The sequence below is a fragment of the Heterocephalus glaber genome, unplaced genomic scaffold, assembly GCF_053883595.1.
Source record: "Heterocephalus glaber isolate CG9 unplaced genomic scaffold, H.glaber_assembly_v1.0 deba00001773, whole genome shotgun sequence".
Taxonomy (NCBI): Eukaryota; Metazoa; Chordata; class Mammalia; order Rodentia; family Bathyergidae; genus Heterocephalus; species Heterocephalus glaber.
In genome coordinates, this window is record NW_028258463.1 from 7,529,299 (window position 1) to 7,551,648 (window position 22,350).

The 22,350-nt window shown below is 52.2% G+C and overlaps 1 protein-coding gene across 2 annotated transcripts in view; it reads right to left on the minus strand.

Moving 5' to 3' along the window:
- The window catches only part of Igf2bp1 (insulin like growth factor 2 mRNA binding protein 1), a 38,319-nt gene extending 16,438 nt beyond the window's left edge, over positions 1-21,881 (minus strand). The window contains exons 1-4 of one of the 2 annotated variants that reach the window (XM_004859636.4): positions 21,649-21,881; positions 20,570-20,630; positions 695-743; positions 411-462 (exon numbers count right to left, since the gene is read on the minus strand). In XM_004859636.4, the coding sequence (XP_004859693.1) occupies positions 411-462; positions 695-743; positions 20,570-20,630; positions 21,649-21,823 (337 nt within the window). In that variant the 5' untranslated portion in view covers positions 21,824-21,881. The remainder of the gene's footprint in view (positions 1-410; positions 463-694; positions 744-20,569; positions 20,631-21,648) is intronic. The other variant, XM_004859635.4, reaches the window with a different exon arrangement.
- Positions 21,882-22,350: the final 469 nt, after the last annotated feature.

Here is a 22,350-nt window from a genome sequence, read left to right on the forward strand (position 1 = left end):
GGTTATTCTAGCCAAAACCAAGGAAAGGGAAGCTTCTCAGGTAAAAGAGTTTTGAGGCCCGGGCATGGTGGTGCATGCCTGCAACCAGCACTCAGGAGGCTGAGGCAGAAGGAACCGCCATGCAAGTCTCAAAAATCCACCAAAGTGCTATCAACTTCCGCAGATGGAATGCACAATTTGCATTCTTCAATCATTACTAAAATCGTGGGTTGCTCCCTAAGAGGCTGAGGACCCCACACTGGGAAGCAGGGACCTTATGCAAGCTTCCTGCTCCACAGGAGAGAAACCCACTTCCACTGGGAAGCAGTGGGGCCCCAGCCCGCGCGGCTCCCTCTGGGCCGAGTGGATCCATCTCATCACTGAGCAGGGTGGAACCCAAGCCCCTGGCAACCCTCGCGCCGCGGCCTCACCTTGCTCACAGTTCTCCACCGTCCCGTACTGAGCCAGCAGGCTGTCCAGCACCTGGGGCCGAGGAGGAGACAGTCAGAGCCTGCCCCAGCAGGGTCTGGATGGGGCGTCCCTCCACCTTCCTTCCTCCCTCACCCACCCACGAATGCCTCTTGCCTCACGACACCCCAAAAGACAGAGTCGGGTAAAGACGGCAGCCAACCAGCCCCAGGGAGCTTCTTCTCCAACTCAGACAACCAGGGCCCAGTACCAGCCCCACCCCAGCCCACAGCTCCCCAACACTCACTTCCCACCGCAGCTGGGGTGGAATGTTTCGAATCTGAATCTTCCGACTCCTGAAATGAAAGTGGAAACAACAGTGAAAGACCCAGATGTTTTAGTACCCGTGACACCTAGCAGTGTCTAACGCTCATCCCGGTTTTTGCCTACTGAATTTCTGTTCGCAGAGATGAAAGTCTTAGAATGACAACTTTTTAGGGATAAGAGATTTAAGCCGAAATGTCTCGGGGGTTTTTTCCTCCATTATTCAGCTTTCTCATTCCTTTATTCAGGCAACATCTATTACCCTATGTTCCACCCACTATAATTCAAATTAAATAAGACACGAATTATTAGCCCAGGATAGTGGCTCCTGTCTGTATTCCCACCACTATGGAGGCTGAGGCAGGAGGATCGCCGTGAGTTCAAAGCCAGCCTAAACTACATAGTGAGACCCTGTCTTGAAATCAACAAACAAAAAATACAGAAGTCACTAATTAACCTGGCAACGATTTCATTTGTACCTGCCCCATACTCTACTTTGTCCTGGAGGCCAAGGGCACAGCAATTGACAGAATGCCTGGGCTGGTGCTCCTGAGGCACTAGTGGAGGCAGTATCAGGCCACAAATTTCAGCAAGATAATAGTGCGGTTAAGCCCTTGGCACAGGTACGGATGTAAACCGCTTATTAGCTCTGATCTTTAAAAGATTATTTAACTTGAGGCCAGGGTGCCTGCTTGGTAAAGCAGGGATAATCCCTATTCACAGGCGGTAGTGGTGGGAGATAATATTTATAAAGCCTAGCCAAAGAGTTGGAGTACTTGAAATGTAACCATAGACGCACCTTGGCGAAGAATAAGGTGGGTGTGATTAACACATCCAACCAGCGCTAGGCCTGCAATCCCCTCCCAGTTAACTCCTTCCCATCTTTCTTGTTTTTGAGACAGGGTCTGGGTTTTGTAGTTCAGTCTGGCCTTGCACCCATGGCAATCCTCCTGCCTCAGCCTCCCAAGTGCCAGGATTACAGACATGACCCACCACACTGCAAAATTTAACTCTGGCATCTTCCACAAGTATGTTTTTGTTTGTTTGGTTTCCTTTTTTGTTAGTTTTGCTGGTTTTTTCAGTGCTGGGGATTGAACCCAGGACCTCCCCTGCAGGCTCTGCGCAGCATGCCCTGTATCCAGCGAGACTCCAGGCCTCAAATGCGTCTCACAAATGTAATTGTCCCCAGGAAGGCTCAGCGCACCCCCCAAATCAAGGCTGAAGACGTGCACCGGGCTTGATGTGTTAGTCAATTGCTGTTTAGGTCTCTGTACAGCTCCGATCAAACTTGGTTCAAGAACAATTCCGTCAGTTGTAGAAGCTGGAAGGAAAACAACTAGAAAACAGGAAAGCCCCTTCGCCCGTGAACTGGCCCAGCCTGGGTGCCCTCCACCTCCTCAAAGGCCTCGGGATCCACCAGCTACAAAATGGGGCCACGAAGGTCCTGCTCCACTGTGGGGAGAAAAGGACCCAAAGTCCTACCGTCAATGTGAGGACCGTGGCTGCCCCGGCCACTCAGCCACTGCGCTTGGACCAGTCTGTCTGGGTGCAAAAGGCAACGGGAAGGGTCCCGAGGGTCCCCTGTGGCCCAGCAAGGCTTCATGTGGAGAGCTTTTACCCACAAAGTGCATTCAGGAAAAGCCTCGCTGGGCAGAAATGACAGGAAAAGGAGGACAGGTGTAGAAGACAATCTCTGAAGCCGGGCATGGAAGAACACGCCTCTCATCCTCCTAGTTCTCAGGAGGCTGAGGCAGGAGGATTGCCAGGAGTTCGAGGCCAGCCTGGACTACACAGTGAGAACCTGCCTCAAAAAACAAGGGAAAAGGGCCGGGGATTTAGCTCAGTGGTTCCGGCGCCTGCCTCGAAAGCACAAGGTCCCGAGTTCTATCCCCAGTACCAAAAAAAAAGGGAAAAAAAAAGAATTTTTGAGGTGTTCTATGTTGCTGGTTCATAGCTCCTTGGCATCAACCCAAGGAAGTCAGATAGCAACAAGACAGAAGTGAGGAACGAACACATCCCTCCCGGGCCCTCAGGTCCTCCACACAGCTCACTTGATGGCCAGATGGACGAACCATCTTCGTCCAAGCTGCTGGAGAATGGGAAACGGCGTCACCCCTGGTGGGGGAACTCTGAGCCCGGGCCCGCCAGGCCGGTGGGAGATCCACCCCGAGGGAGAAGGGGGGGGGGCACCTCAGAGGTCAAAGGTCAGAACTTCCACCTTCAAACCCCACGGGGGGGGGCTGTCTTGGCGGGGAGGGGAGGGCGGGGCGATGGTGAAATCCAATCTGCGCAGGACGTTAATCCACATCCTGGAAGCCCCAGAGCAGATCGTCTGGAATGCGTGGAATGCTCGGGGAAGGAGGGAGGGAGGAGGGCCACGCTGCCTGCGCCCCGGGCCTCCCCCAGCCCTGCAGGGCACGCACCCCACCCTGGGAACCCGCCACCAGGAGGAGCTGTGGGAGCGGGGCCAGGAGGAACCTTTGTCTTCCAAGCCCCCGGCCTGGTTTCTATTAAGGACGCGCTACCTAATTTCTTTCAGGTCCCAAGCTCAGGGGCAACGCTGACAACTGGAACCTGCATTCCTCTGCCGGGGAGCGCGTGGGTCATCCACCCACCCACCCACACCACAAAGCCACAGCAGAGCCCAGGGAGACCAAGCACAGCTGGCACTGGACTTTGGTGGCCCTGGATCATTAACCCCCCACACCCCCCAGAGGCTGCAAGGGTCCCCAAGACAGCAGGAAAGGCTACCTGGCTGCCCGCTGCTACACCCCAGCATCCAGGGCTCAGCAAAGGAGAGAGAGGACCCTATTGGTTCATTCACCCACCCCCACCTGCAGCTGGAGAGCACCGAGCTGCCAGCTGGCCCAGGCCCATGGAGACAGAGACTGTGCCAGGAGAAGGGGTCGCCAGGGCCAACCGCCCATGCCTCGTGGCGGCCTAAAGGGCAGCTGACATGATGGAGAAGCCAGAAAACGAGGGCCACGAGACAGAGTGATTCAGGAAGGTCAGAGACAGGGGCATCACTGGGGCAGCTGGAGGGACACTGAGGCACAGGGCCGGGCCACAGGAAGTGGGCAGGGCGCAAATACCCGTGTTTTCACACTCAGAGGCCACTGACAAGTGAGGAGCAGCTACCCAGCTCTGAGATCTTCACACAGCCCACAGCCACCGCTATGGTGCGGAGCCACGGCCTGGTTCAGCCCAGGGCCCGGGACTGAGAGCCACAATCGGGATCTGAACTCAAAACCCGATGGACTCCTTTCCCATTGACTGCAATTTAATGACAGAAAGGCCTTTTGCCCAGGAACAGCTTCAGCAGTGCTGGGAAATAGAGCTCACATGGCAGGGTGACTAGGGGCCTGCCCTGGGGTCGCTGCTATCCTACAGCCAAAACATCCCCCTTTCCTTCTCTAAGCTTCTTGGTCCAGCTGCACATTCCCAGACTGTATTTTTAGTCATTTTTTGATGTTGTTACTAGGAATCGAACTCAGGACCTTGCGCTCCCAAGGCAGGCGTGGAGCCACTGAGCTAAATCCCCAGCCCTGTATTTTTAGTTGTTTTGGGGTGGGGGTGGGGGCTTGAGGAGGATCTCACTATGCCGTTCATATTGGCCTCAAACTCATGTTGATCCTCCTGTCTCAGCCTCCAAGTGCTGAAAATTCAGGGGTGCGCCACCATGCCTGGCTCTGTTTTTTGAGACAGGGTCTCACTATGCATGGCTGGCCTCCAACTCCCAGCAATCCTCCTGCCTCCTGAATGCTGGGACTACAGGCATGCACCATCACACCTGGCTTATCCTTATGCATCGATGTGTGAAGTTCTAATTCTTGGCCAAGCCGCTCCTTCCTTTCAGCCCCCAGCTCCTGAGGGGAGGGGGCCACCTCAAATGTGAACGGGCCCCTCCCTAGGAGGACAGTTCCTGGGAGGGGGAGGGGCGGGCCAGCCCAAGGTGGAGGGGAACAGCCTGGAATCCTGCCAAGCTGGCGCCTGAACTCTCACCGAGGCCCCAGGAGGACTGTGGACTGCAAGGAGATGGCTGATTAGACTCAGTCACCTCCAGCCCCTCCCAGGGCCACACTGCAGCCTCTGCCTGTGACCTGCCAGCCAGGCTTGGAACTCTGGACCTCCAGACCTCTGTCCCTCTATCAGGGAAACAAGGAGCAGGGTTTGTCCCTTCTGAGGTCCTGTGTCCCCGGGCAGGCTTACCCTTCGTGCCTAAAAGGGAGCTTTCTTATCAGAGGGACTTTCTCTGCCTTAATGGCTAAACAACTGGCTGTTAGCTTGCCTCCAGCAGAAAAAAATGCGAACAATGTACACATAATTTCAAGATTTGGGGGATTCACAAAAACTTTGGAACCTTTAAGTGCAATGAAGATACAAAGCCAAGCTGAGTGTGGTGGAGCACTCTGTCATTACAGCACTCTGCAAGGCTGAGGCAGGAGGATCACAAGTTCCAGCCCAGCTTTGGGCAACTTAGTGAGACCTCATCTCAGAATAAAAAATAAAAATAAAGGGCTAGGAATGTAGCTCAGTCCTGGGCTCAATCCCCAGTGTTTCTCAAAGTAAAAAAAGACACACACCCAAAGCTGGGGCTGATAGCACTCACCTGCAATCACTCTACTCACGAGGCTGAGGCAGGTGGGTTGATGTGAATTTGAGACCAGCTTGACCTATACAGTGAGGCCCCGTCTCAAAAAACCAAGAAAGGGCCAGGGATTTAGCTTACTGGTTCCCCCGCCTGCCTCGCAAGGGCAAGGTTCCGAGTTCGATCCCCAGTACCAAAAAAACCCCAAAAACCAAGAGAATACTGCAAAAGTGGAAACAACAAAGTTGTTTCAATCCTGAGGAAACCCAGGAGCATGGCGAATCAAACTGGCACCCATTTCTACTCCAGTGTCAAGAAGCTGGCAGCCGTGGCATCCCCCAGGCTTCTGAGAAGAGTCCAGCTGCCCGGCGTCCACGCTGGTGGTGATCCCAGTAACTGTGGCACTGGACACAGCCGTCTCCCAGCTTGTGTGGGAGCCGAGGCCACCTGTGGGCTCTGGGCACTTGCAGTGTGGCTACTGCCCACAGAAAGACATCATTTTAAATTTTATTCCAAGTGCTGATGTCATTTAACTTCTGCTACTGTGAATTTTAGGGCAGCTAATGCAGACTATCTCCAAGGAAAACTTAACATCTGAATTTTGCAACAAGCTAGGTGTAAAATAAAATACACATAGGATGCCCCAGATTTTAGTAGCTCCACAAAAAGAAAAGAACACCTCATTACTTACTATTTATGTTGGCTGCATGTTGGAGTGATAACCTTTATTTATTTATTTTTGGTTTTTTGGAGACAAGGTCTTGCTATGCAATTCAGGCTAGCTGTGAACTCTCAGCGATCCTCCTGCCTCAGCCTCCCGGGGATGACAGTCGTACACCATCACAATTGGAAATGACGATCTCCCTGCGTGGCTCCCTCTACGTGGCTATTTCAGCGCTGGGCTTTGTGCCACCAGGCTGGCACAGAGATAGCCAGGCTCCTGCCCTCATAGTTTCCAGTCCCGAGGGGACGTTGGCTGGTTGATTTGAGCCGGGAAGAGAATGAACAAGGTTAACCAGGGCGCTGAGGGTGGCTGTCCACGGCCCTTGGCCTCTAGGAACTGGTGGCCCTGCTGGCGTATTGACAAAAGGAGCCCCAGTGGCTGCCAGGAGCGTGGGCAGCAGAGCCCTCCACATGCCACAGCCCCAGCTGGCAGCTGCCCACAGCACCCACCTCGGTGGGAAATCATCACTGGACTCAGCTCTTCCTCCCCAGCCCCGGGCTTCTCCTGACTGAGGATGGAGAAACAGCGCAGAAAGGAAAAAAAGGTCCAGGAAGCGCCTCAGGGGCGGGCCTGGCACGCTCCGGCTGGGCAGTAGCTGAGACGGGGGCGGGGCCCGGAGGGAGGAGGCGCTGGCTCCATGCCCAGGGCTCCGTGCCAGGTGATCCAGCGGCAGGGCAGCCAGACAGGCGGGCAGGCGGGATAAGGGCTGGGGGCTGGGAACAGGGGCCCTCTGGGAAGGGTGCGTTCGGGCACGGCAGACACCCCGGGAAGGACAGAGGCAGAGCTTGGGGGGCTGGAAGTCAGGGACATCACTGGAGGCACCCGCGGGCCGAGAACAAGCGGTTAAATGTGGCACATGCACTCCTGCTGGAGCCGGGATCCCTGCAAGAACCCTGGAGGCAGCTTCCTTACCCGTGTTTCACATCAGTCCGGGAAGGAGCGGATGACACACAGGGGCCCCTCCACCTGTCACCAAAAACTTCCAGTTGAAGAAAATCAGATCCTTATTTTGAGACAGGAAGAAAAAAGAAGCCCCTCATCCTGTTCCAAAACAGTCACCCTAAACTGGGAGTGGTGGCACACACCTGTGATCCCAGCACCAGGGGAGGCTGAGGCAGAAGGAGCACCCTGAGTTCAAGGCCAGCCTGGGCTACACAGTGAAACCCTAGCTCAAAAAAAATACAAGCCATCCTCCTTACGCAGATGGAGAAATCGAGTCTCGGAGGAGAGACTTCGCAGGTTGGTGGAAGAACTAGAACTCAGCACCCCAGGCTTCATTTGCCTGCGCTTCGCTGCTTTGTCTCTGAAGAGGAGTCAGCTGTCATTGGAGCAGAAGCTCTTGAAGCCAGCAACTGGAGCGGGAAAGATGCCCACATTCTCTGTGGCTAAGCGCTTGCCAAGTGGCTGTTGCTGGCTCTAATTTGGGCACAAGATTTAATTTGCAGAAGAGCTAACGACTTTGTAATACACCTGGGCGGCTGTCAGCTCTACGGACAGGGAGGAGTCCCGGCTCTGGCCTTGCAGAACAGAGGGGGCAGGTGGGCAGGAGGCAAAGGTGTTGGGTGGGGACACTGAGGCCCCACGCAGTTCAGCCCGCTCATCTCGGGAACACTCGGGTTGACAAGGAAGCGGGCAGATTTTGGGCTGCGCCAGAGGAAGCCAAAAATGCCAAGGGACAGATCTCTGAGACGAGCCCCAAGTCCAGCTGCCTCAAATGGGGCCCAATCGATGCCCTGTTCTCTGCCGCTCTTTAACCTGAGTGGGTCTCACAGGGGGCTGGAAATGTCCTCAGGAAATCATCAGAAAAAAACCTAAAGCAAGAGACATAGGAAAAGGAAGTGGTCCAGAGGGTGAGGCAGGAGGATTGCTGTGAGTTCAAGACCAACCCAGACTACAGAGTGAGACCCGGTCTCTAAAAAATAAAAGTGACCAAAGCTAGGTGTGGTAGCACATGGCTGTAATCCCAGCTACTCAGGAGGCTGAGGCAGGAGGGTCACAGGGCAGGAGGCCAGCCTGGGCAACTCAGCCAGACCCTGTCTCAAAATAAAAACGAAAAAGAGCTGGGGGTAGCTCAGTGTGAGGTTCAGTCCCTAGTGCTGCAAAAACAGAATAGAAACAGAGAAGATACAGAAGGAAGGAAGGAAGGCAGGCAGGCAGGCAGGCAGGCAGGCAGGGGAAGAGGTTCCAGGGTTTTCCCTGGAGACTCCATGCAAACCAGAGCCCCGGCTGAAATGGGGCGTCTGCGGGCTGGAAATGGGGTCCAGAGTCCAGACAGGACGTTGCTGTGGGGAGCCTTCGGGCCACCCCAAAACACCAGAGCCACGTGCTGCTCCTCCGCGTAAGAGAAAGAAACAAGGATCGAATTTGTCCCGTGGCAGAAAGGAGCTCTGCTTGCCACCCTCCTGTCGACAACAAAGACCTGTTGGTGCTGGGAAACAGGGGCGCCCTTCCTCAGGCCCCGCTCTGCCTCCCTCCCGAGCCAGGGCTTCCAAGATGGTTGTCACCGCCCTTGCCCTTGCCCGGGAGGGACAGGTCCCCCTGCAGTCAGGGCCCCGGGGTCTCTGGGTGTCTGGAAGGGCGGCGGCAGCTAGGAAGGGCCAAGCAGCTGAGGCGGGAAAGCTGGGCCTCCCCGCCACCCCGCCAGCCCCTGGGTGGGCTGCGGCTTCGGGCTCACTGAGGAGGGGAGGGGACCCGGGCCGCCCCACCCTGTGCCAGCGCCTGGTTCTCCTGCCCCCAACGTGGCTTCGCCCGCCCCGAGTGGCTCCGCGCTGCTCCCCGCGCTGCTCCCCGGTCCCGGGGCCAGGCCCGGAGGGGGAGGGGACCCGCGCCAGGGCCGCGTGGGGGTGGGGACCGGGACTTTGCCCTTTGTCTCTCTCCCCTGAGCCACCGGGAAACCCGAGCCCGGCCGGCCGGGCTGTGACAGAGGTGGTCCTGTGGGGGAGGGGGCCGCGCTCAGCCTGCAAGCGTTTAAGTGGGAGCCGGGGAAGGCTGCACGTGGGGGACAGAAAGGCCGGGTGGGGGCGGCATTCCTCAGAGACCCGCGGGCCTCCCACCGAGAGGGCCCGGGAGGGGCGGGCCGGCCTCCCCTCGCCTGGGCAGGGCAGCCGGGTCCCTAGGACCCTAGGCTTCCGGGGTAAGTGAGAAGTGAGGATGGACAGAGCCGCGCCAGTTCATGATCTCACCGGTGACTCCGCTTAGCACTCACAGTCCACAAAATAACCCCATGCATCTCGTAGGACGGGAACAACTAAACGAGGCCCTCCCTGAGTCACCAGGGAAGCTTGAGAATACTGTAGGGTTTTTTTTTCTGTTCTGGACTAGCTTTGGTTCGTTTTTTAAGACAGTCTCCCCACGAGGTAGTTCAGGCTGGCCTTGAACTCATTAACATAATGAGTTTAACATAATTAACATAACCCCAGACAGCGATCCTCCTGCCTCAGCCTCCCTGAGTGCTGAGACTGCAGGTGTAACCACTATGCCCAGCTTGAGAATAGTTACTTCCATTCTACAGGTCAAAAAAAGGTCTCGGAGAGGTCGTGTGACTGGCCCAAGGTGACACCAGCCATCAATGTCCCTGCCAAAAATGCAATTGAGCCTTTGCTCCCCAGAAACTAACATGTACAAGTGGCTGCATGGCAAGGGTCACTTCTTGGTCCCTTCCTGCAGGGAGGAGGACAGGAGGGGAAGCATCTAACCACCCCCAAGCTCCCACTGCCTTGGGTTAAACTCAAACCAAAGAGGGGTGCGCCCTAAAGCTCCAGCCTAGTGCCTCCGAGGGGCTGCATCCTAAATGCCCCTGCAGCTGATTGCCTGGGCTTTCCGGAGATGGGGAGGAGCCAGGTGGGGAAACAGAGGCCCGGAGACTCGGACCACGGACCCCACATCCCATGGCTTGCACACCCGGGGAGAGGGCGGTGGTGAACCCCCGGCCTCACACCCACTGGGCGCCCCAGGAAAGCTCAGCCTTGGGGACAGACATACAGGAGCCCGACTTAAAGGCCTGCCTTTGGCGGGGTTGGTTACTGGTGCCACTTGGACCTAAGGAGCTCTTCTGGGGCTTCAGAGAAATCAGTGTCAAAGCCAGGCTCGGTCGCATGGGCCCTGTAAGCTCAGCACTTGGGAGGCTGAGGCAGGAGGATCACTGCAAGCTCAAGGGCAGCCTGGGTTACACAGTTAGTTTGAGGCCAGCTTGAACTACATAGCGAGACCCTGTCTCAAAAAACCCCAAAAAAGACAAAGAAGTAAGTGTGGAGCTCCGTGATGTTAACATACAGGGTGTCCATGTCGGCGCCCCACCTGTAACTTCTCCCCCCAGATCTTCGAACCCTCCTGGAGGAACTGCCACCCCCTAGCCACCATCCTGGGTCCCTGGGGGCCCCCTAATATGCTCCTCACTTCCTTCTTCCTGGCTTAGCTGCCGTTCCCTACTCTATTTTAGCTCTGAACCGGGAAGAGCCTGCTTCCATTGGGGCCATGATCAGGGCACCCCTGGGTCTACAGGGAGAAGCGGGGGGCAGGGATGCACCCTGCACCCCTCCCTGGGAAGACCCCCTCCCCAAGCCCTGCACCTACAGAATAAACCCCCAAAATAAGATGCTTAGTGCAGCAGACGGAGAGGCAGGCAAAAGTTCTCAGCTATTTTTTTTTTTTTTGGTACAGGGGATCAAACTCAGGACTTTGCACTTGCTAGATAGGCGCCTGAACCACTGAGCTAAATCCCCGGCCCTATTTTCTTTTTTTTGAGACAGGGTCTTGCTACGTAGTTCACCCTGGCCTTGAACTCCTAAGGCTCCTCCTGCCTCTGCCTCCCCAGTGCTGAGATGACAGGCATGCTCCACTGAGCCTGGTATTTTGAGGTTTTTTTGAAACACGGTCTCACTATGCAGTTCAGCTTGTCCTTAAACTTGCTGCACATAGCCCAGGCTGGCCCTGACCTCAAAACCTCCTTCTTCATCTTTGCATGTTGGGCCCACGCCCAGCTCCTCACCCATTTTCTTTAGGATGAACAAGTGACTGCGGTGTGGGAAAAAGCAAAGCTAATCATGGTTTCAAAATAGCCATTTTGTAGGCAAGGGCACACCTGTGATCCCACCACTCGGAGGCTGAGTCAGGAGGGTCGCCACAAGTTCAAGGCTAGCCTGGGCTACACAGTTCAGGGTCAGCATGAACTACATCTCGAGACCTTGGCTAAAAAATTAAAAAAAAAAAAAAAAAAAAGAAGAACTGCCATTTTTTTCTGCCTGTAATCCTGGGTACTTGGGAGGAAGACTGAGTCCCAGCCTGAGCTGCATACACAGTGAGACCCTTTCTAAGAGAGAGAGGGGGAGAAAGAGAAAAAACAAGGATATAGAGGAAAAACCTCCAGTTTTGAAGAAAAATAGTACTTGTAAGTTATAGTTCTTTCCAAATCCACTACAAGACCAAGGCCTTTCGCTTGCAGGAAGCGTCCCACAATAGCAGAATAGTTAGAAAGAAAACTGGATGCACGCACGGCACAAGTCATGGAGTGCAAGGTCGGAGCACCAGGAATAAATCCACGGCAGTCATGGCGCTCAGAAGCACCCCGCTTAACACCGTCCCACGCGCACTTTGAGGTTCTGTGTGTTTGTTTCGCTTTGCACAGGAGATCAAGCCTGGGGCCAAGCTGCATCCCCTCTCCTTTACTCAAGCTGGCCATCCTCCTGCCTCAGCCTGCCCTAGTGCTGGGATCAGAGAGTGCGGGCCACAGAGCCCGGCTTGTAAGGTCTTTCAGAAAGTTGAATGGCCAAGTCCACTCCGCACACCCCCAGGCAAAGGCTGCTGCAGGTGGTGGAGAGAAGAGCAAAGGGCAGGACACGATGGGAGCATTCTTCTGCAGAGAGGGCCCGAAAGAGGAAGCTCAGTCAGGGTGGCTGGCAAGGGCCAGCGGAGGAAAACGAAACAGAGACACGGGGTCTGGGAGGTCCTCCTGCCTATCCAGGTGCCCATTCTGCAAGGAGTTCCTCTCCCTCTACTCTATTCCCAAAGCAGACTGAATGGTAATAAATAATGAGGGAAGCCCTCTAGATAAGAACACTCAGTCAGATTTTCCTTTTCTTTCCATAAAAGGAAAGTTGCTGGAGTGGACACTTTTTTGTTTTTTGAGACAAGGTTTCGCTATGTAGCCCAAGCTGGCCTCATGGAAATCCCCCTGCCTCAGCCTCCTGAGTGTTGGGATTACAGGTGTACACCACCTGGCCCAGCTGGAGTAGACTTAAAAAGTAACCCCTGGGCTAGGGATGTAGCGCAGTACCAGAGAAAAGGCCTAGGTTCCATCTCCTGCACAAAAAAACAAAAACCCAAAAAACCAACTCACAACCTAAACAAAAACAAAACAAGCAACTGTGCTGTTTCTCCCCTCGGACCTCCCAGGACACCCAGTCCCAGCCCAGTGTCGGTCTGTGAGGGGATCATCTCCCCCCTTCACTTTAGGGCGCCCGCTCCAAATCCTGCCAGGGCACTGGTCTCTATTCCGGTAGGATTTCTTCTTCCAAGCAGCTCGAGACCTCAAAGAGGAAGTGGACTGAGTGTTTCTAACTCTGACTAGATGCTCTCAGCACCTCCGTTGCAGTTCCGGCCTTCCCTCATTCTCTCCTTCTCGGAGAACCCAATGGGAAGTTGAGGAGCCCGGATTGAGCAATTCCCATCGCAGCAGCCCCTCCCTCGGGATAAATGAACTGTACACTCTGTCTAGGGACCACTGAAAAGTCTCAGCCACACCTGGGTGGAAGCCCCTGCTCTTCCAGCCAGGTGGTGGGCCCCATGTCACCTAAGGGTGCAGCGTGCGGGGTTCAAGCCCGGAGCAGAGAGGGCCTGACAGAGGAAGCTGCCATAAAGGGGGCTCTGAGAGCAGCTTCCCGGGTGCTTCCAGACCAGGGACCCCATGCAGAGAAGGTTAGGGCAGGGGAAGGAGGGAACAATGTATTCCACTACCTCCTGGGCACCCGGGGGGTCCCCAATTCCTGGACGCTCATTATATCAGCTCACTAACAGCAGAATATACACATCTGCACCAGGGAGGGGAAACTGCTCTTCCTTCCTCAGACCTAAGAGGTCTGACGCTGTTCCCTTCATCCTGAATTGTTTTCTTTTCTTTCTTTTTTTATTTGGTACTGGGGATTGAACTCAGGACCTTGCACTGGCGAGCCAGGAGGTGGAACCGCTGAGCTAAATCCCTGGTCCAGAATTCTGCTTTCTTTTGCTTTGTTTTGGTGAGACAGGGTCTGTAATCCAGATTGGCCTTGAACTCAAAGTGATCCTCCTTCCTCAGCCTCCCGGAATGTTACAGGTGTGTACCACCGCACCGGACATCTGAATTCTTACTACATCTTCTTCATCTGCAGGTTCCCGTGGTTCCTCAGGCACCAACGTCCCTACCCTACAGGTAAATTTGATAGGAACCCTAACATGTGAAATTTCCGCCCGGCAGCATCAGAAGCTATTCAGCAATAGAACCACAGCCCCTTCCCCTCGTGAGCCACCTGTGGCTTCTCCGCCACACTGCTCCCTCGCCAGCCCTTTCCTCTGAGAAAGTGGGCAAGAGGTGTCCTGGGGCTCTGGTGGACACCAGACCCCTCTCTCCTTTCAGGACAGTTATTATGGCACCAGACACAGGGCCCCTTGGACCTTCCTGTCCAGCACTGTTCCCCAGGAAAAGGGCCAAATGTGCTTCTAAACCTGAAGCCAGGGCCTAAAGGAGCAGGCAGCAGCCATACCCAACAGTCAATGATGGACCGTGTAAGGGGCCGGGAATTTAGCTCAGTGGTTTTGCCACCTGCTACACAAGCGCAAGGACCCGAGTTCAATCCCCGGTACCAAAAAAACACAAAAAAGCAGACAGACCGTGCAGGAACCTGGCTCCAAGCACTTCTGTTCTTCATCACTTCCAGTTCTCAAGCCGAGCACAGTTCCATGGGGCAGAACAGGAACTTGAAAGGGGGACAAAGACTGGCCAGATAGGAGGCAGTGAGGTCAATATCTAAGACACAAATAATACCATAGAAATAGCAGCACTCCTTTATAGTTCAGAAATTAAGCCTCAGAGCCTGGCATGGTGGCAAATGCCTGGGATTCCAGTATTCGGGAGGGTGAAGCAGGAGGATTGCTGAGAGTGTGAGGCCAGTCCGGGCTACACAGCGAGATCCTGTCTAAAAAAATAAGAAATCGAACCCCTGCTTCTCAACACTGGGTCTCCTGGGAGACCTTTCCTAACTCCCTCGGAGGGCAACTGAGTGACTTGGGGTGGCCCACAGGACTCTGACCTGACCCAGCTTCCTCCCTGTTGGAGTCTTGAAGAGCTGGGAAGCCACGGACAACCTTCATATGTGGGAACAATATTTTCTTCATCTCTGAATTCCAATTTGGCTTCTTACAGACTCAAACGGTGTCCCACCATCTTAACCAAAGTACCCAGCCCACCTGCGCATTTCCATTTGCTCTATCCACGCAGACTGATGACTGATTTTAACTAAAATTAACTCCAAATGAAACATAATTGGAAAATCTCCTTAGCCCACTTTTCCAAAGGACATGTGGAAGACTGAGAAGAATCCACAGAACAGACGCGGTAGAAAGGGAAAGAGAAGATGCAGAGATTCCTACTTTTCTTTTCTTTTTGCCTCCTCCTCCATTTAGAGAAAACTTTCCTCCAATTCTTGGTTAAACTAAAAAGCAAAATTTCCAGCCATCCCTCATCATGGTCCCTTGTACACTTTCCAGCCACCAAAACATCACTTGTCTACGAATCAGACTTGTGTGCCTAGGAGTCTGGACCATATCTGGACATTAGGGTCAACAATTCTTTGAATCGCCCACTGTCTGTCCTGTATTTCATTCAGAAGCAGTTTCCTGTCGGCAGCCAGGCCCCTGGGAGCCCGACACCTCCAGCAATCAGCTCCGACTGCATTAAAACGACAGGCCCCAAATCGAATGTTCCCCAGGATTCACCCATCATCAACCCACATCTGACTTCAGCAGCCCCGTGTTTCGGGGTTCGGATGGCCCTGTCCCCGCGCCCAACACGGTGCGGTCAAAGCCCCAGGAGCCCCTCTGGCAGGTGGATTTCCCAAGCGGTCTCACTTCCATCCCAATCAAAGGTCGTCAGTGACCAAGGGGGCACCCACCTTCCACAGCGTGGGTCCCCAAAGGGACTTTTCCTTCAGTTTTCGTTTTGAAAGGTGTTTTACAAGGTGCAGTGGAAACGAATGGAAGAGCCAAAGCTGCCTGTTAATTCAGAGTCAAACTCTGGCCGAGGCCTTGATGAAGTCCCCGGAGCCAGTGGCCAAGTGGAAGACCTGCTGTCCCTCTTGGGCAGCATAAATCCACCGCGGACACTGTCGTTACTATTACTCCTGGCTCTTGTTGCAACCACCTTCCGGCCGAGCAGCCAGGCAGCAGATGGTCACATGATCACGCTGCCTGCTAACTCAAGTCACACAAGGGACCAACAAGAGCTGCAGGCCCCCACTTCCCTCCTCTCTCATTCCATCTCCCCTTCTTCTCTCCCCCTCCCCTTCACGTGGATCCCCTGGCCTTTTGCCCAAGGGTGGGAAGCAGGGAGACCCCTCGGCCAAGGGGTGCTGCTTAGGTTTGGGATCTGTGTTCCAAGGGCCCTGAGTCTTGGGGACCCTGGGAAAGGACCTCGCAAGAGGAAGGTGGGCAGCTGAGGGGGGCTCCCAGGAAGCGCCTGCAGTGCCAAGGTGGCTGCCACTCTCCGCTTGTCCTTTTCTCTTTCAATCTTACCAGGGAAGGGAGGAGGTGAATTCTGTACACAAAGATAGCCCTGCCCTGGGCAGACCCTGCCGGGTCCCTGAGACTCCTCTTTATTTCAAAAGGAAGCGGGAAATGCACCTGATCCTCCACTCGGCTCCTCCCAGGGTTCCCCTTTTTCCTCCCTGGCACCCCCATCCCAAAACCTAAGCTGCACTTTCTGAAATGCACCAGCCACCTCTTAAAAATCTTTTTTTTTTTGGTACTGGGGAATCGAACTCAGGACCTTGCCCTTGGGAGGCAGTTGGCGGAAGCACTGAACTAAATCTCCAGCCCCTCTTAAGAATCTTTTAAGAGAGGGGAGTGAAAAAAGATTGTATTTAAAATTCTAACAGCTGAAAACATCAGTTCTTTAAATGCCTCTGCTTCACTTCAATCATTCATTTTAAAGATCCCACCACCCCAATCGGTGGAGGTACAGCCAATGCCTGTCTCTTCAGCACCGATTGCTGAACTTCAGCAGTTAGCATTTGCTAGTCTTCCCTTTTTCATTCAACTAAACCAGATGTGAAATTTTAAAAATGTTTTAAAAGTGTGTACACACTAGCCTATCTCAGTGTGTCAACTGCCTGGCACATATTATAGAATAAATAAACTCACAAAACAAACTTTATAAGTATACACACATACAAGGCCAGATTCAAATGATATATATTAAGGTAATTTTAAAAGATTAGAAGCAAAAAAAAAAAAAAAGATTAGAAGCTCAGAATCTTTGAATTAAAGAGTCTTCCAATTGCAAGTGTTATAAATTTCATCTCTGAAACGTAATTATGAGAATGTTTTGTCTTGTTTTCTACCAAAAGCTCTGCCGCTAAAACTATAAAAACTATACATTTGGAAGAGTTAGCTATACTCTGAATGATTTAGTGATGGGAACTGCGATTGTAGTTCTCCTCCTTCAATAGTAAAAAGTTCTCCATCTGAGAACATCACAGCTCAATTTCATGTTTCTAATTTGGGTCAGAAAATCAAGGATTATGGAAACCCACGATGCGGCTACAGGACAAATACACTGTCCTTAGGAAGGTCTCCTCTTGAAATACTGACCACCAAATTAAGAAACTACGGATTTTCTAGCAATAAAGAAAAATCAATTATACTTATAAAGTTCAATTGCTAGATGGAAGTTAGAAATGACAGAATGAACCAATATTTTCTGCAAAAATAAACAAAAATTTAAGAACTAACCATTTTTTCACTTTAAAAAAAAGGTAACCTAATAGAAGAGCCTTTTTACTAAGAGTCCTAAGTGTTGACCAAAGTTAGTTACATCTCTCACCTTACATGAGTTGTCAACTTTCTTTGCTAATCTCTTCTTAGAACCATTAAAGAAAGTACCTGAAAATCTATCTCTGCTGGTACCTTTCATTCCCTTGTTTTTTAAACCCCATTCCTTTTATTTTCAGCCTCTAACTACGACAAGTTTGTATTTTTTTTCACCAAATGGAAAATTATTCCTAGAGGTAAATTTTTGAGCTTATTTTGAAAATATTCTGTGAGCCAGTGAGTTCTTCACAATACCTATAAATCATCTTTTAAAACTGCAATTTTTTTTGTTTACCATTTACAAGACAACTTTCAGATTTTTTAAAACCCACTAGCATCAGAAAATATAACTCTTGAGAATAAAGTTAGGACACATTGTCTTTGAAGAGGCTAGTTTTTATTTTGCTAGTTGGAAATGTAGGGAAATATGTTAACCCACCACGTTTTAAGTCAACCTAAAGGACAGAACTACGATTATCAACCCAAAGAAATCACCAAACTTAGGACTGTCAACCTTCAATATATTCCCACCTAGAAAAATGCAGGGCAACTTTTATTTTTTTTCAAGTGACATCTTTTATTTCGATGACACCAGTTGACAGTAAATACACTATCACATTCCTCTAGAAAAAGGCATACCCCACAGTGGCAAGTGTAACAAAAGTTACAAATTATTACAAAACAAATAATTTCCCTCAGTAACAAGTCTCACAAAGATCATTCCCCCACCTTACTACTCTTTGGTCTCTCAAAAGTAAACACATCCAAACCCCACAACTGTTTTCAAAATGCTTTTGGCTTTTCTGTTAGGTACCAATACTGGACACTGATTACATGTGTTTATGTAAATGCTCAATAAAAAGTCTAAACTGTTAATCAAATTCCAACACTGGCTAAGAAGGGGTTTGGGAAAGTGACAGAAATTTAATGTTACCCATTTAAAAAACGCAAATTATTTGCTATTTTTGGCTTAAATATAATGTTGTCATGTGACTTCTTAAAAAATATAAGCTGTATTTATCAAAATGGCTTTGAAATGACAAAATATATTAATACTTTTAAATCAGAGCTGATCAAAAGTAACTTCTATAATATATCTTTTTTTGATTTCACCCATTTTAAAGAAAAAAAAAACAAGAATATTAAGGTTGTTGGGTACTATGAGACTCTTAGAAATTTAAATCATAACTCTTCTGAAACTTTCATCAAGGAAAGTTTTTTATTTTAAAGAGTGGAAACTGAAGAATATATACACACAAAATACCTATGTGCTCATTTTGCTTAGACTGTTAGCCTTAAATAACTAGTTTTTTCATTCCGAGATTTAAAAAGCCAGTAACAAGCCCAAGGCAAAGAATACTTTCAGACACTGACTGAAGACACACACCACAAGCTTCCTCACAACACAAAATGATAGAGCAAACTGACTTAATGAAAATAAACTCTTGTTTTTTAAACCTTGAGTGTCTTTTAAAAAACTGATTCATGCTAGAAAAATGAAGACCCTTCTCACCAGTAGCATCCCCCCCGCAAAAAAAAGAAAAGAACAATTGAATCAATTTTTGGACTCAAAAAGTATATCAGGAAAGGGAAGAACACACAAAAGGTCTAATTTAATATGGATGTGGAACAGGATTTTTTTTTTAACCCGGTCTTCTCTTAAGACACCCCTCCCCATTTCAACTCAAAGGAGCCCTCAGTAATGCATTTTGGAGGGAACAAGGAGCCCAGAAATGGCTTAAAAGCAAGCAGACGGCTTGAGGAAAAAGATCCACAAATACAGGGCACCGTGAAAATTAAAATATAAATGTTTTGAGTTCCATTTCATCACATTTTGCAATTTCTCTTTGCTTTTCATTTCATTCCCTTTAAAATTTAAACCATTCTCAAAAGCAAAAGGAAAAATGTTCACATAATCCAGAATTCCAATTATGAAGAGATGTTTCTCATCAACACCCAGATTTCAATTCAAATATCCACTGTTCAATATATCTATTGGTGTTGAGTTCGTTTCTTAGTTTCATCTACAGAAAATGTTTTGTGTGTTGTTGTTTTTTTTTTGGTACCGGGATCGAACTCGGGACCTTGCGCTTGCAAGGCAGGTCCCAGAAAATATTTTGAAATAGACCCCCCCCTTTCAAATTTTATTGCCTCTTTACTCCTAAATCTAGTACCTTTCCAATAAGAGTATTTCAAACACTTGAGGTCAGATCAGGAGCTCTAGAAACACAGTAACAAGCCATATTGATCATCTATGGATACAGTTTCCAGTTACTTAAATATCACAAAATAAATGACCAAACAGATGATCTCGAGTTAAAACTTTCTACTAGATCCTTTCACAGCTTTTCAAAAAAACAGAAAAAAAGGCAGTCACCCACCCCCACCTTTGCCACTCAGAAAACGCTCGATTATTCTACAGGGCCAACTGGAAGTGGAAATTAGGGTTGAAGGTTGAGGGGATCAAAGATTTCTGGGAGCTGCTTACAAGACAGGAGAGAAAACTGCACTGTCAATGTATTTAAAGTCTGATGGGAGAAGGCAGGCACAGTTCCATGAAAGATCTGAAACCCACCATGAATTTTTGGCAAGCATGATAGCCGTACCCCATTTTGTTGGAGAGGACAGAGTATTGGAACACCCCCCCCCACACACACACCCCATTCATCCACGGAGTTCTAGACCCTCCAAAGAGCCCCAGCCCACAGCCTGAACAAAGCTCTAACCCCAGATGGTCTGCTTGTAACAATGGGCTAAAGGAGTGGGGGTGGGGGTCCTAAAGGCGAGGGCGGCCACAGCAGATTCTTGGAAAAATCCAGTTGGGGAGGGGACGGTGTAAGACCTCAGGGACTGGGGGGTAAGGGGAAAATATACACACATATTGGCATATATATATAGACAGACAGATATACACACACACACAAACATATATATATATATACACATGTATACACATACATCGTGTCTTTGCCCGTTACAGAAATATAAGTAACGCACAACATAAGATTCTTGGCGTGGGTGGGGTGGGTGGGGTGGGTGGGGTGGGTGGGTCTCGATCCATATCCCCTTGGGATTTGGAAAAGGAACACCCTAAATCCACTTTGCAATTATGGTTCGGGGTGGGAGGCAGAATACGAGGCCTGATAAGAAGTGGAACGAATTGCCACAGCCATGAATCTCAACTCCGAAGATTTTAAGCTTCCCCACAAAAATGGCCCCACACTTTGAGAACACTCTTAAGATTTCTACATCCCATTGATCCCCCCCCCCTTTAATTCTGCAAGTAACATCTTTCAGCTTACCTCAGCCCAAACTTTTTTCTCCCTCGCCCCCCCCCCCAACAACCAGTCATTCCAAGATGTTGGCCGTCTTCCCTCCCAGGCCCCAACATCCGGAGTTGGGGGTGGGAAGGCCCGTAGCGCGTTTCTTCCCCGGAGTCGCCATGGACCCCTGAACACATCTCCCACCCCCTCGGAAGGGTTCTTTCCTACCTTTGTTTTTTGGGGACCGAGTGCTCAATCTCTAGGCGTCTTCCTTGCAGTTCCACTTTCCCTAAAGATTGAAAAAGATTTTTTTTTTTTTTTTAAAAAGAGCCTGGGTATAAAGGAGTGACTGGGGTGGGGGAGGAAGGGGAAGGGAAACCCCAGAGCTCTGGGATTCCAGTTCGTCCTAGGAATCCAGCCTGCGGTCCTCCAGGCCAATGGGAAAAGGTTGCTCTAGGAACGGTGGAACCTACGAATTCGTTTCCTCAGTTTTCGTTTTAATCAAGGAAACGAAGTGTGTGGATCGCTCTGCGAGCTCGACTTTGGAAATGTGCGAGGGCGTTTGTGTGCGCGCCCGGCCTCCACGGCTCCCCGTTCCTCCGAGAGAGGCCGTGGGTCGGGTGGAGAACAAAACTTTATTTTTTGTCCCAGCCCCGCGAAGGTGGGGCCGGCGGGGCGGGCACCTGTCGGGGCGTGCGGGGGGGGGGCCGGGGCGGGAGGGTCTCTGCGGGCGCAACGAGCGCGACTCCGGCCGGCCGCGGCGTCTCGGAAGCAGCATGGCGACTCGAGCCGACGCGCCACCCCGCTCACGCCCCACTTTCAAATCAAAATGGCTCGAGCCCCGGGCCCTGGGCGGGACGCGGGAGCCCCTTTCTCCTGGGCGCTGCCCCAGGGGTGCAGTCTCCACGGAAAGCGGGGAAATCTAAGACGGCGGGGGGAGGGTCTGGAAAGGCCTAAGAGCGAGGCAGGGGACCTGGGGTGTCCAAGCTGGGGGGCCGTCGAGGGCGGCCAGGGAGGGGCTGGACGTGGCGATAACGCCCCAATCGGGGTCGTCTGGGGGTGCAGAAAACCACCTCCTCGGCCACCAACCAGGGCACCCGCCCCGTCGAGGGGAGAGGAGGCAAAGGGAACCCCGAGCTCCTCATCTGGGGCTGGGGGAAGGGCGAAGACACCGGGTGCTTTGCGGGGCGCAGGGGGCGATCGGTGTGGAGTGGGGGGGCCCGCACCCCAGGGTGCAGCGGGGTAAGAGGAGTAGGCGGCCAGCGGAGCGACGGGGCCCCCGGTCCCGGGGCTCGCCGTGCGCTTACCCGAGAAAGTTTCGATGGCCTTCATGGCCCAGTGCTCGTCGGGGCAGTCGACGAAGGCATAGCCGGACTTGACGAGGAACGGGCCGCTGTAGGAGATCTTGTGCTCGGCGAACACCTTCTCCAGGTCGGCAGGGGTCACGCTCTCGTTGAGGTTGCCGATGTATAGCTTGTTCATGGTGGCGGTGTCGTCCCGGGCGAGGCCGAGCGCGGGCGCGGGCAGCCGAGCCGCAAACTTTCTTCGCACCCCGCGCGACAGTGTGCGGGGCCCGGGCGGAGCGCGGCCTGGGCGCGCGGGGCGGCGGCGAAGCGCGGGGCGGAGCGGGGACGCGGCGGCGCCTTCTCCCAGCGGTCCGGACCCTCCGAGCGGGCTGTGTCACGTTTCTCCGCGGCCGACCTGGCGCCGCCTCTAAATAAAATCGACTTGAAAAAAAAAAAATGGAGAGGAAAAAAAAAAAAGGCCGAAGCCACGTGGTGACAGCCCCCACCCAGTCGGCACCGGGAGACCCCCGACGCCTCCCGCCCTCTCCGCGCTCCCGGCCCGCCGAGCCCCGCAATCGCCCGTCTCGGAAAGGAAGGGGTCCCCAACTCGGCCCCAGGGTGCAGGGGGACCGCGGGCGCCGTACCCGAGAGCCCCTCGCCCCCTCCCCCTCGCCCAGACCTTGCCGGGGAGCAGCGCCCCGCCCCCAATCCTCCCCCACCCAC